At 44.1% G+C, this 13,821-nt stretch overlaps 1 protein-coding gene across 1 annotated transcript in view; it reads left to right on the forward strand.

The window, feature by feature from the left end:
• The window catches only part of METAP1 (methionyl aminopeptidase 1), a 60,610-nt gene that overhangs the window by 32,991 nt on the left and 13,798 nt on the right, over window positions 1-13,821 (forward strand). Inside the window, exon 6 of the mRNA XM_077277481.1 lies at window positions 8,304-8,387. Coding sequence (XP_077133596.1) covers window positions 8,304-8,387 — 84 coding nt within the window. The remainder of the gene's footprint in view (window positions 1-8,303; window positions 8,388-13,821) is intronic.

Here is a 13,821-nt window from a genome sequence, read left to right on the forward strand (position 1 = left end):
CTTAAACGATGTATTGTATGGATGTGTGATAAGCCTCCCCCGGGATCCACGGACATTTGGAGCCCTACGAATGCTTTATGAAAACAGCAACGCTGGGTGAGATCGTTCTGTTACTTATTTAAATCTATGAAATTGAGGTATTTTTGTGACCTCTGGGCTGCAAGGTGATTGGGCCTTGTGGCTTTCTTTATAGAGTACAATCTTTTGTTATTGTGATACTCATCTACCTGCTCCTCCTATTTGTAAAAGGAAGGGACTGTTTGGATTTTTAATGGTGTAATTCACTTTTGGTGTGTTATTTTTTTCGTTTTGTCTTCCTTCTAAACCGACTGGGTCCACATACCCTACGGTATTTTATTAGGATTCATTAAAGGTTACATTTTAACTGTTGAGCTATATATTTATCTTGCTTCTATATATAGGGACAGGGAAGATGGTTAAAATTAATTGGAAGATGGATGGAGCCGAATACAGGACCATTCTTGAAGAAAACCTGTTGGAGTTTGCAAAAGACCTGAGACTGGGACAGAGATTTGTCTTCCAACAAGACAATGATCCCAAACATAAAGCAAAATCTACAATGGAATAGTTCACAAATAAACGTATCCAGGTGTTAGAATGGCCAAGTCAAAGTCCAGAGCTCAATCCAATCGAGAATCTGTGGAAAGAGCTGAAAACTGCTGTTCACAAACGATCTCCATCAAACCTCACTGAGCTCGAGCTGTTTGCCAAGGAAGAATGGGCAAGAATTTCAGTCTCTCGATGTACAAAACTGATAGAGACATAGACCAAGCAACTTGCAGCTGTAATCACAACAAAAGGGGGCGCAACAAAGTATTAAGTTAAAGGGGCTGAATAATATTTTTTTTTTTTAAACTCGTTTATTGAACATAACAAGGTGCACATAATATTGTAACCGAATTGATAAACAAGTATGATTCCAGTCATCTTAATACACAAAATGTTACATGACTTCGTTCACAGAAAAGTTAAAGCATTACAGTACACCCAAAGAATCTACAACAAAACTTTAGACTCTTTTTTCTGAACACTCAATCATCTTGCTGCCAAAAGAAAAATAAAAAACTAACACCCACTGTAGCAAACATATATTTTAAACATCGAGAAGAGGCAGTAACCAATGAAAATTTGTCAAATAATGTAGAAAAGCTAGGCTATCCATCACGTGATGACATGGTGTGGTATGAAGAGTTCCATATCTCCCATATCTTTTCAAATTTTCCCATACAACCTCTATTCTGGTATAGTGTGCGTTCAAAAGGTATTACCGAGTTCACCAGATCGATCCATGCTCTGAGCGACGGATTATTGTTCCCCATCCATCTTAAAGCTATTATTTTCCTTGCTAAAAAAAGTGTTTCTCTCGGAAGAATTTGTACATGATGTCCCCATATCTCTTCATCAAGTACTCCGAATAGACATATTAACGGATCTAAGGGGACAGAAGTATGCATTAGAGAGGACAGCAAGGATGTCACCTCCCTCCAAAAGGATTGAATGATTGGACAGCCCCATATCATGTGTAGAAAATCCGCTTCCTCTACATGACATCTCAGACATTCCGAGGAGCAGCTCCTACCCATTTTAAATAGCCGCGACGGGGTTAGATAAGCTTGATGTATTATATACATTTGGATCATTTTATTGTTAGCCGATGGGGATACCTTGGATGGGGACTCTAAAATCATTTCCCAGTCCTCATCCTGAAGATCTGGAATTAAAAGCTTCCATTTCCCTTTAACCGGCAGTACCTCAGAATCCGCACCCACAGACAATAGATGTGTGTATAGAGTGGAAATGAGACCTCGGGGCCCCTGTGATTTGAGGATCCCTATTAACGGAAGGGACGATATTATTGACATAGGCCCCATTCTGCGTATATATGATTGTAGCGCAGATCTAAGTTGCAAATAACGAAAGAATTGGGATCTTGGAATATCACATTTAACTCGTAGTTGTTCAAAAGACATCAACACACCCTGTTCGTATAAATTATTAATGGAAGCAATCCCATGCGAGGTCCAAAATTGGGTAGATGGGTGATCTAACAGCTCCCGGAGACACTCATTGTTCCACAATGGCATTTCGGCTATAATATTTTCAAAGTGAGCGACCTTTTTCCCCTGACGCCAAACCGATCTCGCTAGGCGAAGGAGTGGTAACAATTTAGGGGTATTGGGTTTGTCTATTTCTAAAAAACCCAGTAAACACTCCGTTTTTGCTGCATGGGCCAGATGACTTTCCGAGTTTGGAAGATGACCCCCAGGCATCCACGCACTCAGTGCTCTTAATTGTCCGGCTAAGTAATATAGAAAAAAATTAGGTAACGCTACACCCCCCATCTGTTTGGATCTTTGCAAAGTAGACAGCTTAAGTTTAGGTCTAGATTTCCCCCACACAAAAGATGATATTAAGGAGTTTAGGTTTGAAAAAAAGGATCTGGGGACGGGAACTGCACTGTGCTGGAGGGAATAGTTAAGCTTCGGAAGTAATATCATCTTAATTAGATTTATACGACCAGAGACAGACAATGGCAATTTCTCCCATACCGTAAATTTATGTTTGACTAGATCTAATAATGGCAGAACATTAAGCTGTAAATCCAGCCTACTACTCCTAGGTATATTTATTCCCAAATACTTAAAATGGGACACTACTGGTAATGGTGATAGCTTCTCAAGGTGATCAGCCGAAGCATGGGAGAGAGACATCAAGGAGGACTTGTCCCAATTTATATATAATCCGGAGTACCCACTAAATTTATTTATGACGGAAATCACCTGTGGTAATGTCTCTTCCACATCATCCATAAAAACTACCATGTCATCTGCATACAGGCCAACAGTCTCTACACGGTTAGCTATTGTAATACCTTTAATAGACGGGGCAGATCTCATACGTATCGCTAGTGCTTCGATAGCGAGGGCAAAAAGGGCCGGCGAAAGGGGGCAGCCCTGCCGGGTCCCTCTCATTAGGGGGAAAGCATCTGACCTGGAATTATTGACTATTATCCGAGCTTTAGGTTTCATATATATTGCGCTAATCCATTTTTGAAACTTGGGGCCGAAATTATATTTCTGCAGACATGCATTTAAAAAGGACCATTCAAGGGAATCAAACGCCTTGGCCGCGTCTAGCGAGGCCAAAGCCCATCTGTTTTCCAATTTTAGTGAGCTATATTGTGTTACCGACTGGACCCTCCTAATATTAATAGACGTGTTTTTACCAGGCATAAATCCGGTCTGGTCTGGGTGTATTATATCTAATATTACTGCATTCAATCTAGTGGCTAGTATTTTAGTGAAAATCTTATAGTCAACATTTACCAGTGATATAGGGCGGTATGATCCACATTCCAGGGGGTCTTTACCTTCCTTTTTTAAAACTATAATATTTGCATCATAAAAAGAATCTGGCAAAGAACCTCCCCCTCTCCAAATTTCCCGGAACACCCTCAAAAGACTCGGTGCTAGGTGGTCACGATATTGCCTATACAATTCTATGGGGAACCCGTCGGGGCCCGGTGCCTTCCCAGAGGCCATGTCCGCTATAGCAGTATTAATTTCCTCCAAAGTAAAATCTGCATCTAAAAAAGCCTGTTGTGCAGAGCTCAACACAGGAAATTCAATATCTGACAAGTAACCCAGACAGTCCACCGTATTAAGGTCCCCTTGAGAACGATATAACTTTTTATAATATTCCTGAAAGCATAGAAGTATGTCACTCGTGGAGGTCACTATTATGCCATCTGGGTTTCGGATTTTAAGTATAGTATTCGATGTATTTTGTTGTCGTACCATGAAGGCTAGTAGTTTGCTTGACTGATTCCCCAGTTCAAAGTAAGTTTGTCTAGTGAAGAAAAGTTTACGTTTGGATTTAGTGTCAACATATTGTGCATGTAATCTGTGAGCTAACAACCACTCTGCCCTATTCACACTGGTCTGATTAGCGATATAGGCCTTTTCTGAGTCCCTTAAGGCCCCGTCTCACTAAAGGCCCCGTCTCACATAGCGAGATCGCTAGCGAGATCGCTGCTGAGTCACAAGTTTTGTGACGCAACAGCGACCTCCATAGCGATCTCGCTATGTGTGACACGTACCAGCGATCAGGCCCCTGCTGCGAGATCGCTGGTCGTGTCGGAATGGCCTGGACCTTTTTTTGGTCGTTGAGGCCCCGCTGACATTGCTGAATCGGTGTGTGTGACACCGATCCAGCGATGTCTTCACTGGTAACCAGGGTAAACATCGGGTTACTAAGCGCAGGGCCGCGCTTAGTAACCCGATGTTTACCCTGGTTACCAGCGTAAATGTAAAAAAAAACAAACAGTACATACTCGCCTTCTGATGTCCGTCAGGTCCCTTGCCGTCTGCTTCCTGCTCTCACTGACTGCCGGCCGTACAGTGAGAAGTGAGAGCACAGCAGTGACGTCACCGCTGCGCTCTGCTCTCACTGTACGGCGGCTCAGTCAGAGCAGGAAGCAGACGGCGAGGGACCTGGACACCGAAAGGCGAGTATGTACTGTTTGTTTTTTTTGGTAACCAGGATAAACATCGGGTTACTAAGCGCGGCCCTGCGCTTAGTAACCCGATGTTTACCCTGGTTACCCGGGTGCTGCAGGGGGACTTCGGCATCGTTGAAGACAGTTTCAACGATGCCGAACTCGTTCCCCTGATCGTTGGTCGCTGGGGAGAGCGGTCTGTGTGACAGCTCCCCAGCGACCACACAGCGACTTACCAACGATCACGGCCAGGTCGTATCGCTGGTCGTGATCGTTGGTAAATCGCTAAGTGAGACGGGGCCTTAAGCGATTTACCAACGATCACGACCAGCGATATGACCTGGCCGTGATCGTTAGTAAGTCGCTGTGTGGTCGCTGGGGAGCTGTCACACAGACAGCTCTCCCCAGCGACCAACGATCAGGGGAACGACTTCGGCATCGTTGAAACTGTCATCAACGATGCCGAAGTCCCCCTGCAGCACCCGGTAACCAGGGTAAACATCGGGTTACTAAGCGCAGGGCCGCGCTTAGTAACCCGATGTTTACCCTGGTTACCAAAAAAAACAAACACTACATACTCGCCTTTCGGTGTCCGTCAGGTCCCTTGCCGTCTACTTCCTGCTCTGACTGAGCCGCCGTAGAGTGAGAGCAGAGCGCAGCGGTGACGTCACTGCTGTGCTCTCACTTCTCACTGTACGGCCGGCAGTCAGTGAGAGCAGGAAGCAGACGGCAAGGGACCTGACGGACATCAGAAGGCGAGTATGTAGTGTTTGTTTTTTTTTACATTTACGCTGGTAACCAGGGTAAACATCGGGTTACTAAGCGCGGCCCTGCGCTTAGTAACCCGATGTTTACCCTGGTTACCAGTGAAGACATCGCTGGATCGGTGTCACACACACCGATTCAGCAATGTCAGCGGGGCCTCAACGACCAAAAAAAGGTCCAGGCCATTCCGACACGACCAGCGATCTCGCAGCAGGGGCCTGATCGCTGGTACGTGTCACACATAGCGAGATCGCTATGGAGGTCGCTGTTGCGTCACAAAACTTGTGACTCAGCAGCGATCTCGCTAGCGATCTCGCTATGTGAGACGGGGCCTTTAGTCGTTGTTCCATCTCATCATCTTCACGAGAGGTTTTCCGTTTAATGTAGGAGATTGTAGACGTCAGGCAACCTCTCATGAACGCTTTAAGAGCGTCCCAAAACATATTTATATTTTGTGGCTCTGGGTCGGATGTTATGAAACAGTCTAGTTGTTCTAGAGTTCTATCATTGGGGCCAATCAGTTTTAACCAAAATGGATTTAGTTTCCAAACCCTCTCCTGCCTCTTCTGACCAAAGTTAAGTTTAAGGATTACTGGGCTGTGGTCTGAAATACCTCTATTCCCATGCTGTACCTCCTCTACCCAAATGGCCAAATTGCTGGAGCCAAAGATATAATCCAGGCGAGATAAAGTGCGCCGAACTGACGAGTGGCAGGTGTATTCTTTTTTATCTGGGTATTGTATCCTCCATAAATCCAACCAGCCACTGCCCTCCATGAATGTGAATAAACGAGATCGGCCTAGAGTCTCCCCTGGAGCCCTATCTTCAAGTCTAAGTCTGTCAAGACCCTCATCCATAACCAGGTTAAAATCGCCCATGCACACAATATGTGCATCTGGGTAGTTTAAAGTAAATCCCAATGCCTTTTTTATGATGGATAAATTAGCAGGGGGGGGATTATATATACAAATAATAACATATTCCTTCAAATCAATCCATGCGTGTACAAAAATAAAACGCCCTTCAGTGTCTCTCCATATCTCTCCGACCTCCCATCTAATATCCTTATGGATTAACAACGAGACCCCTCTAGAGTAGCTCGTATGAAATGTGTGAACAGACCACTGTACCCACGGTTTCTGGACATATCGGGCCGAGTCCCTTGTCAAATGCGTTTCTACCAGAGTGACTACATGTGGGTGATAACGCTTTATCTGGGAAAATACTTTAACTCTTTTTCGTGGTGATCCCAGGCCTCTCACATTCCATGTCAACCATGTAAGATTAGATGCCATACCTTCTTAGTTGCATATTATAAACATTGTTACGCCAACATGTTCCTGAAATACAGTGGAAAAACACATCTCCCTGACAGCAATTTTTTGTAGAACAAGTTTGAACCAAACTACAAGATAAGAACAGTGTATAAAAAAACCAAACAGTGTAGGAGTGAAGTCCCATACTCCTATTGAGAAGAAAAAACGGGGATATCCTCACTGAAATCAGCGTCCGATATTGTTGATAAATTTGACGCCTTTCTTGGAAGCTCCATTTCGTAAGTAATAGCACAAATATTTTAGAATTATTTTGCATTGGTCGCACCGTGGGTGCGCAGCCATTCAACCGCCTCCTCTGGGTCAGTAAAAAACACAGAGGTACCCTCATAAACCACCCGCAACCTAGCAGGGTATATCATGGAATATATGACATTGCGATCTCTGAGTTGTTTCTTGATGTCGATGAAACGTGCCCTTTGTTTCTGAAGCTCCACCGAAAAATCCGGGAAGATTGAAATGGTGGTGTTGTGAAATTTAATAGGGCTTTTCTGCCTTGCTAGACGCAGGATAGCGTCCCTATCTTTACCGTTGAGGAGGCGCGCCAAGAGAGGCCTCGGGGGGGCTCCGGGGGGATTAGGTCTCGTAGGAACTCTGTGGGCTCTCTCTACGGAGAGGGCTGAATAATATTGCACGCCCCACTTTTCAGTTTTGTAATTTCCACAAAAATTTAAAATAAAAAATAAATTTCGTTTAACTTCACAATTGTGTTCCACTTGTTGATCCTTCACCAAAAATTTACATTTGGTATCTTTGTTTGAAGCATGATATGTGGGAAAAGGTTGAAAAGTTCCAGGAAGCCGAATAGTTTCGCAAGGCAGTGTGTGTGTGTGTGTGTGTGTGTGTGTGTGTGTGTGTGTGTGTGTGTGTGTGTGTTTTTAAATTAGTGAAAAAAACAAAACACAAAAACTGAAATTTGTCACTATTTTCCGAGACCCGTAGTATTATTATTATTATTATTATTATTATTATTAATAAATAATATTTATTATTAGTATTATTTTTCACCCTCAGCTGACTTTTTTTTTTTTTTTTAATCTATACCAGTTTGGGGTAGCTACGATGTTTTGATCGCCTTTTATTGCAATGTTGTGGCAACCAAAAAAATTAAATTCTGGCATTTTTGATTTTTTTTTTTTTCCTGCTATGCCATTTATAGATCAGATTGTTTTTATATTTTGATCACACATTTCTGAACGCAGCGATTCCAAATATGTATGTTTTTTGTTCTTTTTTTTTTTTTAAATGTTTATTTTCAATGGGACACATAGTGGGGCATCAGCTCTGTATGTATAGAGGAAATCACAATCTCCTATGAACGCTGCAGTTTGCTTGAACGCTCCACCCTCGGCTGTTAAAGGCAGTTAATGGCTGAAATCATCCATCAAGTTCGGGGAAAGATGTGGGCTCTGCTTGTAAGCCTACATCAAAGGCGGGACATGGCCAGTGATGTAAATATACATCAAAGGTTGTGAAAGGGTTAAAGTAATATGCAGATAACACGCATTGTTATGAATAAAGCCTAAAAATCGTCAAAAAAATGGAAATTGTAAACTAGCATTTTAAACCTAGTACTTAGTGTTTCACACTCTGAGAACATGACAGCCTGCATGGCTAATAGCCTTTAATGTGTAATGTCTGATTTCTACACATCAGATAATATTCTTACCCTTTCCACTTTCTAGCTGGCGAGAGAAGTCCTGGACGTGGCTGCAATGATGGTTAGGGCTGGAGTCACTACTGAAGAGATAGACCATGCAGTACATTTGGTAAGCACCTTTATGTCCTCTACTTTCTTTGCCCCCTTTCTCCTCTGCACACCACTTTATCACTTGGCCCTTCTTGTTTGTACTTGCCATTCTAGTTTCTATATAAAGCATAGAACACTAATAAGTACCATAGATATAATATTCTCCCTCCCAATGATTAACCGTAGGGCCGGTCAACTGGTGTCTCCAACATAAACCTGATTTCTTAATGACTTGCTAGCATGCTATAGTGTATGTTTTGTCCTGCTTGGATGCTATGGCAGCCATTTTGCCAAGGAGAAAGAAGGGTGCGCTACCCTGTAAAGTATTGTTACATATGCACCTAAAATATGGATAGTGGTACAACTGCCCCGTCTTTGTCCGATCACTTGTCAGAGATTGTTTTTCCGTATATGCGTTACTAAAAACAGAGGAATGTTTGGAGCCTAATGAAGATCTCTGTATTGAAAATGCATTTTCTACATAGCATATGCAAATTGCCTCTTCAGAGAAAGAGGACTTGAACTCTATAGCGCAGTGTTCCCCCAATTCCGGTCCTCAAGAGCCACCAACAGGTCATGTTTTCAGGATTTCCTTAGTATTGCACAGGTGATAATTGCATCACCTGGACAGGCAAGCATTCAATAACCTGTGCAATGCTAATGAAATCATCAAAACATGACCTGTTGGTGGCTCTTGAGGACCGGAGTTGGGGAACACTGCTGGCGCCACCTGTTGGAAGTGGCGATCCTACAAGTCACAATCAACATCATATCAAAGGGTTGATTGCGACTTGTAGGATTGCTACTTCCAACAGGTGGCGCTATAGAGTTCGTCCTCTTTATCTCTGAAGAGGCAGCATATTAAAGGGAGTCTGTCACCCCCCAAAATCGTATATGAGCTGCGGCCATCGGTATCGGGCTTATCTACAGCATTCTGTAATGCTGTAGATAAGCCCCCGATATAACCTGAAAGATGAGAAATAAAGGTTATATTATACTCACCCAGGTGCGGTCTGGGTCCGATGGGTGTCAACGGTCCGGTCCAGCGCCTCCTATCTTCATCAGATGACGTCCTCTTCTTGCCGCGGCTCCAGCGCAGGCGGCGTACTGTGTCTGCCCTGTTGAGGGCAGAGCAAAGTACTGCAGTGCACAGGTGCTGGGCCTCTCTGACCTTTCCCTGACATGTCGGGGAAATGGTTAAAGATGGTTAGCACTGCAGCCTTGCAGCACTGGAGTCCTGGGTTCAAGTCCCACCACAGATAATATCTGGAAGGGGTTTGTATGTTCTCTCCGTGTTTGCGTGGGTTTCCTCCGGGTTCTCTGGTTTCCTCCCACACTACAAAGATATACTAATAGGGAATTTAGATTGTGAGCCCCATCGGGGACAGCGATGATAATGTGTGCAAACTGTAAAGCGCTGCGGAATATGTTAGCGCTATATAAAAATAAAGATTATTGTTAACTATTACTGCACCAGACAGTTTTTATTAAATTTGCCAGGAGTTTATTTTTTTTATCAATATATAAGTAGTGGCCATTTCATTTTTCATTGAGGTGTTCCAATCGGACACTGTTGAATCAGGAAATTGGCAACACCCAGTTGTAAGTTTATTGAGAATTTTGTAGTCAGGCTATTGGGAACGGCATAAGCAGATGTTTAATGAACTTCTATGGGGAATAAAGAAATGTATTGATTTATTAACGAATGAAAACTTGTTTACTTTTGCTTTTCTTGTCTGAGGAAATGGTAAGGTTTTTGAAATGGCTTTCATCACATTAGTTGTCCTAAACAAGACTGGATGTGAGAGTAGAGAAAGCTAAGGCCTTCTCTGGCCATTAGCTATGGTGTTGTGTGTCAGAGCGGCTGAAGCCCAGGCAGCTAGGTTAAGAGGAGTGGAGATGGAGGGGAGGCAGGCTGTCTTATCTTACAGTATAAGTATTGCTTCTCTTATACACTGTTATACATAATCTCCCCCAGCTTTCATCTGCTTTTGTCCCCACTCCTCATACTTTCCAAGCGAGCAGCCTGCGCTTTGGCAGAGTTCTCGCTGCTGTGATATACACTGTGTTCCAAATTATTATGCACAAAGAGTTTAGGAGTGATAAGGTTAGAATTTTTTTGTTTGTCATTTAAACTCATTGATGGTGATGTGTGTAGGGGCTCTTTATATCACGGAAAGCAATTGCAGATACCTGTGCAAATTAGTTTGGCAGGTGTGTCCAAATAAAGGCAAGACTACTTAAAGGGAACCTGTCACCCCGTTTTTTCCGTATGAGATAAAAATACTGTTAAATAGGGCCTGAGCTGTGCATTACAATAGTGTATTTTGTGGACCCCGATTCCCCACCTATGCTGCCGAAATGCGTTACCAAAGTAGTCGTTTTCGCTTGTCAATCAGGCTGGTCTGGTCAGATGGGCGTGGTGTCTTCCCCCAGATCTTGCTTAGTTTTCTGTTGGTGGCGTAGTGGTGTGCGCATGCCCAAGTCCCGAATCCACTGCACAGGGGAGGGAAAAGAGCGCGATCTGCGCTATTCCCCTGGTGATCGGTGGGGGCGGCCATTTTCCTGAAGCGGAGTTCGCATCTCTGCTTCAGGAAAATGGCCGCCGCGATCTCCATCTGCGCACGCGCGGCATCCCGCGGCCATTTTCCTGAAGCCCCGGGCAGCAGAGCGCTCGATCTGCGCACACGCGGCCACAGGAAGATGGCCGCCCCCACCGATCACCAGGGGAATAGCGCAGATCGCGCTCTTTTCCCTCCCCTGTGCAGTGGATTCTGGACTTGGGCATGCGCACACCACTACGCCACCAACGGAAAACTAAGCAAGATCTGGGGGAAGACACCATGCCCATCTGACCAGACCAGCCTGATTGACAGGCAAAAACGACTACTTTGGTAACGCATTTCGGCAGCATAGGTGGGGAATCGGGGTCCACAAAATACACTATTGTAATGCACAGCTCAGGCCCTATTTAACAGTATTTTTATCTCATACGGAAAAAAGGGGGTGACAGGTTCCCTTTAAGAAGGCTGTTCCACATTATTAAGCAGCCTACATTTTTTGCCAAAATGGGAAAGAAAAAGGATGTGTCTGCTGCTGAGAAGCAACAATATGTGGAGTATTTAGGTCAAGGCATGACTACAATCAACATTGCCAAGACACTTCATCGTGATCATTGCACAATTAAGAAGAATGTAGCTGATTCCCAGCACACACGTGTGCGTGCTGATAAGGAGAAAATGAGGACTCTTTCCAACAGGCAATTGCGTAAGGTTAAAAGAGCAGCTGCAAAAATGCCTTGTCATAGCAGCAGACAAGTTTTTGAAGCTGCTGGTGCCTCCAACGTCCCCAGAACAACAATATGCAGGGTCCTTCAGAGGTTTGCAGCTGTGCATAAGCCATCCTGTCGACCACCTCTATCCACTGCACACAAGCAGAAACGGCTCCAGTGGGCCAAACGATACATGAAGACTGACTTCCAAACTGTTTTGTTCACCGATGAGTGCCGTGCAACGCTCGATGGTCCAGATGGATGGAGTGGAGGATGGCTGGTTAATGGACACCCCATGAAAACACGGCTAAGGCGCCAACAAGGAGGAGGTGGAGTAATGTTTTGGGCTGGAATCATGGGGAGAGAGATTGTCGGCCCCTTTATGATCCCTGAAGGGGTAAAGATGAACTCCATAATCTATGTGGAGTTTCTAAAACAACCCTTCCTGCCATGGTTCAAGAGGAAGAACCGTGCTTTCCGCAGCAAGATAATTTTCATGCATGATAATGCACCGTCTCATGCTGCAAAAAACACATCTGCATCTCTGGCTGCTATGGGCATAAAAGAGGACAAACTTATGGTGTGGCCACCATCTTCCCCTGGCCTCAACCCCATTGAGAACCTCTGGAGCATCATCAAAAGGAGTGTCTATGATGGCGGGAGGCAGTTCACATCTAAGCAACAGCTCTAGGAGGGTATTCTGTCCACATGCAAAACAATTGAAACAGAAACCATCCAAAAACTGACAAATTCAATGGATGAGAGAGTTCAGAAGCTTCTTTCGAACAAGGGGTCCTATGTGCAAATGTAACATCACCTAGAATAAAGTTTTCACTTGAAAACTGTTTGATTTCATTTTGTAATAAGCTGATAATGCTTATAACTTCACAATTGACCATTTTTTTGTTCAAAATAAAAAAAGGTTAAACTCTGCTGTGCATAATAATTTGGAACATGCATTTTGAGTGTTTTTTTTTTTTAAAGATACTGTTTTCATAGGCAGTTTGTTCCAAAACATTGCAATTATACTAGAATAGTAGATGACTGGAAAATAACAATGACTGCAATTCAGATAGGTAATTTAGAGAAAATATGAGGAAATATTTGCATAATAATTTGGAACAGTGTACAGACCTCTCCCCTCCTCATAGGCAGGAAAGCTTGCTCTACTCACACATCCTTCTCCGTGTTCATTAATGCCATGGCAGCTATTGTGACAAACCTTCTGATTGTCCCTTACACAACATGAGCGTAAATAATTAAAAGTATCAATTAATAATGTTTTTTCCTCTTTTCAAGAAATTATAGTTTAGATATGTTTCCATGAAGAATGCAAAAACTACAATAAAATGGGGATGTCATGAGATGACAGCTCCTCTTAAACACCAAACATGCACAGCGAAACACTTAATTATTGGCAGAATTAATTACCGTATTTTCCGGCGTATAAGACTACTTTTTAACCCCTGAAAAACTTCAGAAAAGTTGGGGGTCGTCTTATATGCCGGTGTCGCCTTATACGGCGGTTGTGGAGCATGCTGCGGTCGACTTTCGCCTTATACGGCGGCGGCGCATATGGCGGGGGAAAGCGGTCTTGATGAGGTGAGGGGGCACCTTACCGGAAGGTGAAGCAAGATGCAGGCGTCCCGGAGATCAGCGGGAGAGCGGCGCTGTGCCCATGAGACCCGCCTCTGTCACCTGTCTGGCCCACCCTTGTACCTCTGCCTCTCGCTTCGGAGCACTACAGTGACGAGGCAGCGGCGCAGGTGCGGGATCCTCCGGAGCGAGAGGCAGAGATACAAGGGCGGGCCAGAAAGGTGACAGAGGTGTGTCTTCTGGGCACAGCGCCGTTCTCGTGGTTTTCCATACCCTGGGAGGCGTGCAGCTTGTTTTCCTTGTTTTTTGCTTGTTTTTCTGGGCACAGCGCTCTAGAGGTACCAGTAATAGGTACAAGGGCGTCCAGAGGGATGCACTCTGATAGCCTTGGGGACAGGGAGGGCAGGGCAGACGGGGACCAATTCAAGCAGGGCTTGTATACAACAACCAGCCAATCGAAAGGTACTTTGGATGGTTGTTGTTGTATACTGGATACCAGTACATCACCAGTATCTGTACCTGTTTACCAGTACATACAGTACATTACAAATGAGTATGCCAAGGGATAAGTGTGCATTAAGAAGAG

The sequence above is a fragment of the Ranitomeya variabilis genome, chromosome 1 (genome assembly GCF_051348905.1).
Source record: "Ranitomeya variabilis isolate aRanVar5 chromosome 1, aRanVar5.hap1, whole genome shotgun sequence".
Classification (NCBI taxonomy): Eukaryota; Metazoa; Chordata; class Amphibia; order Anura; family Dendrobatidae; genus Ranitomeya; species Ranitomeya variabilis.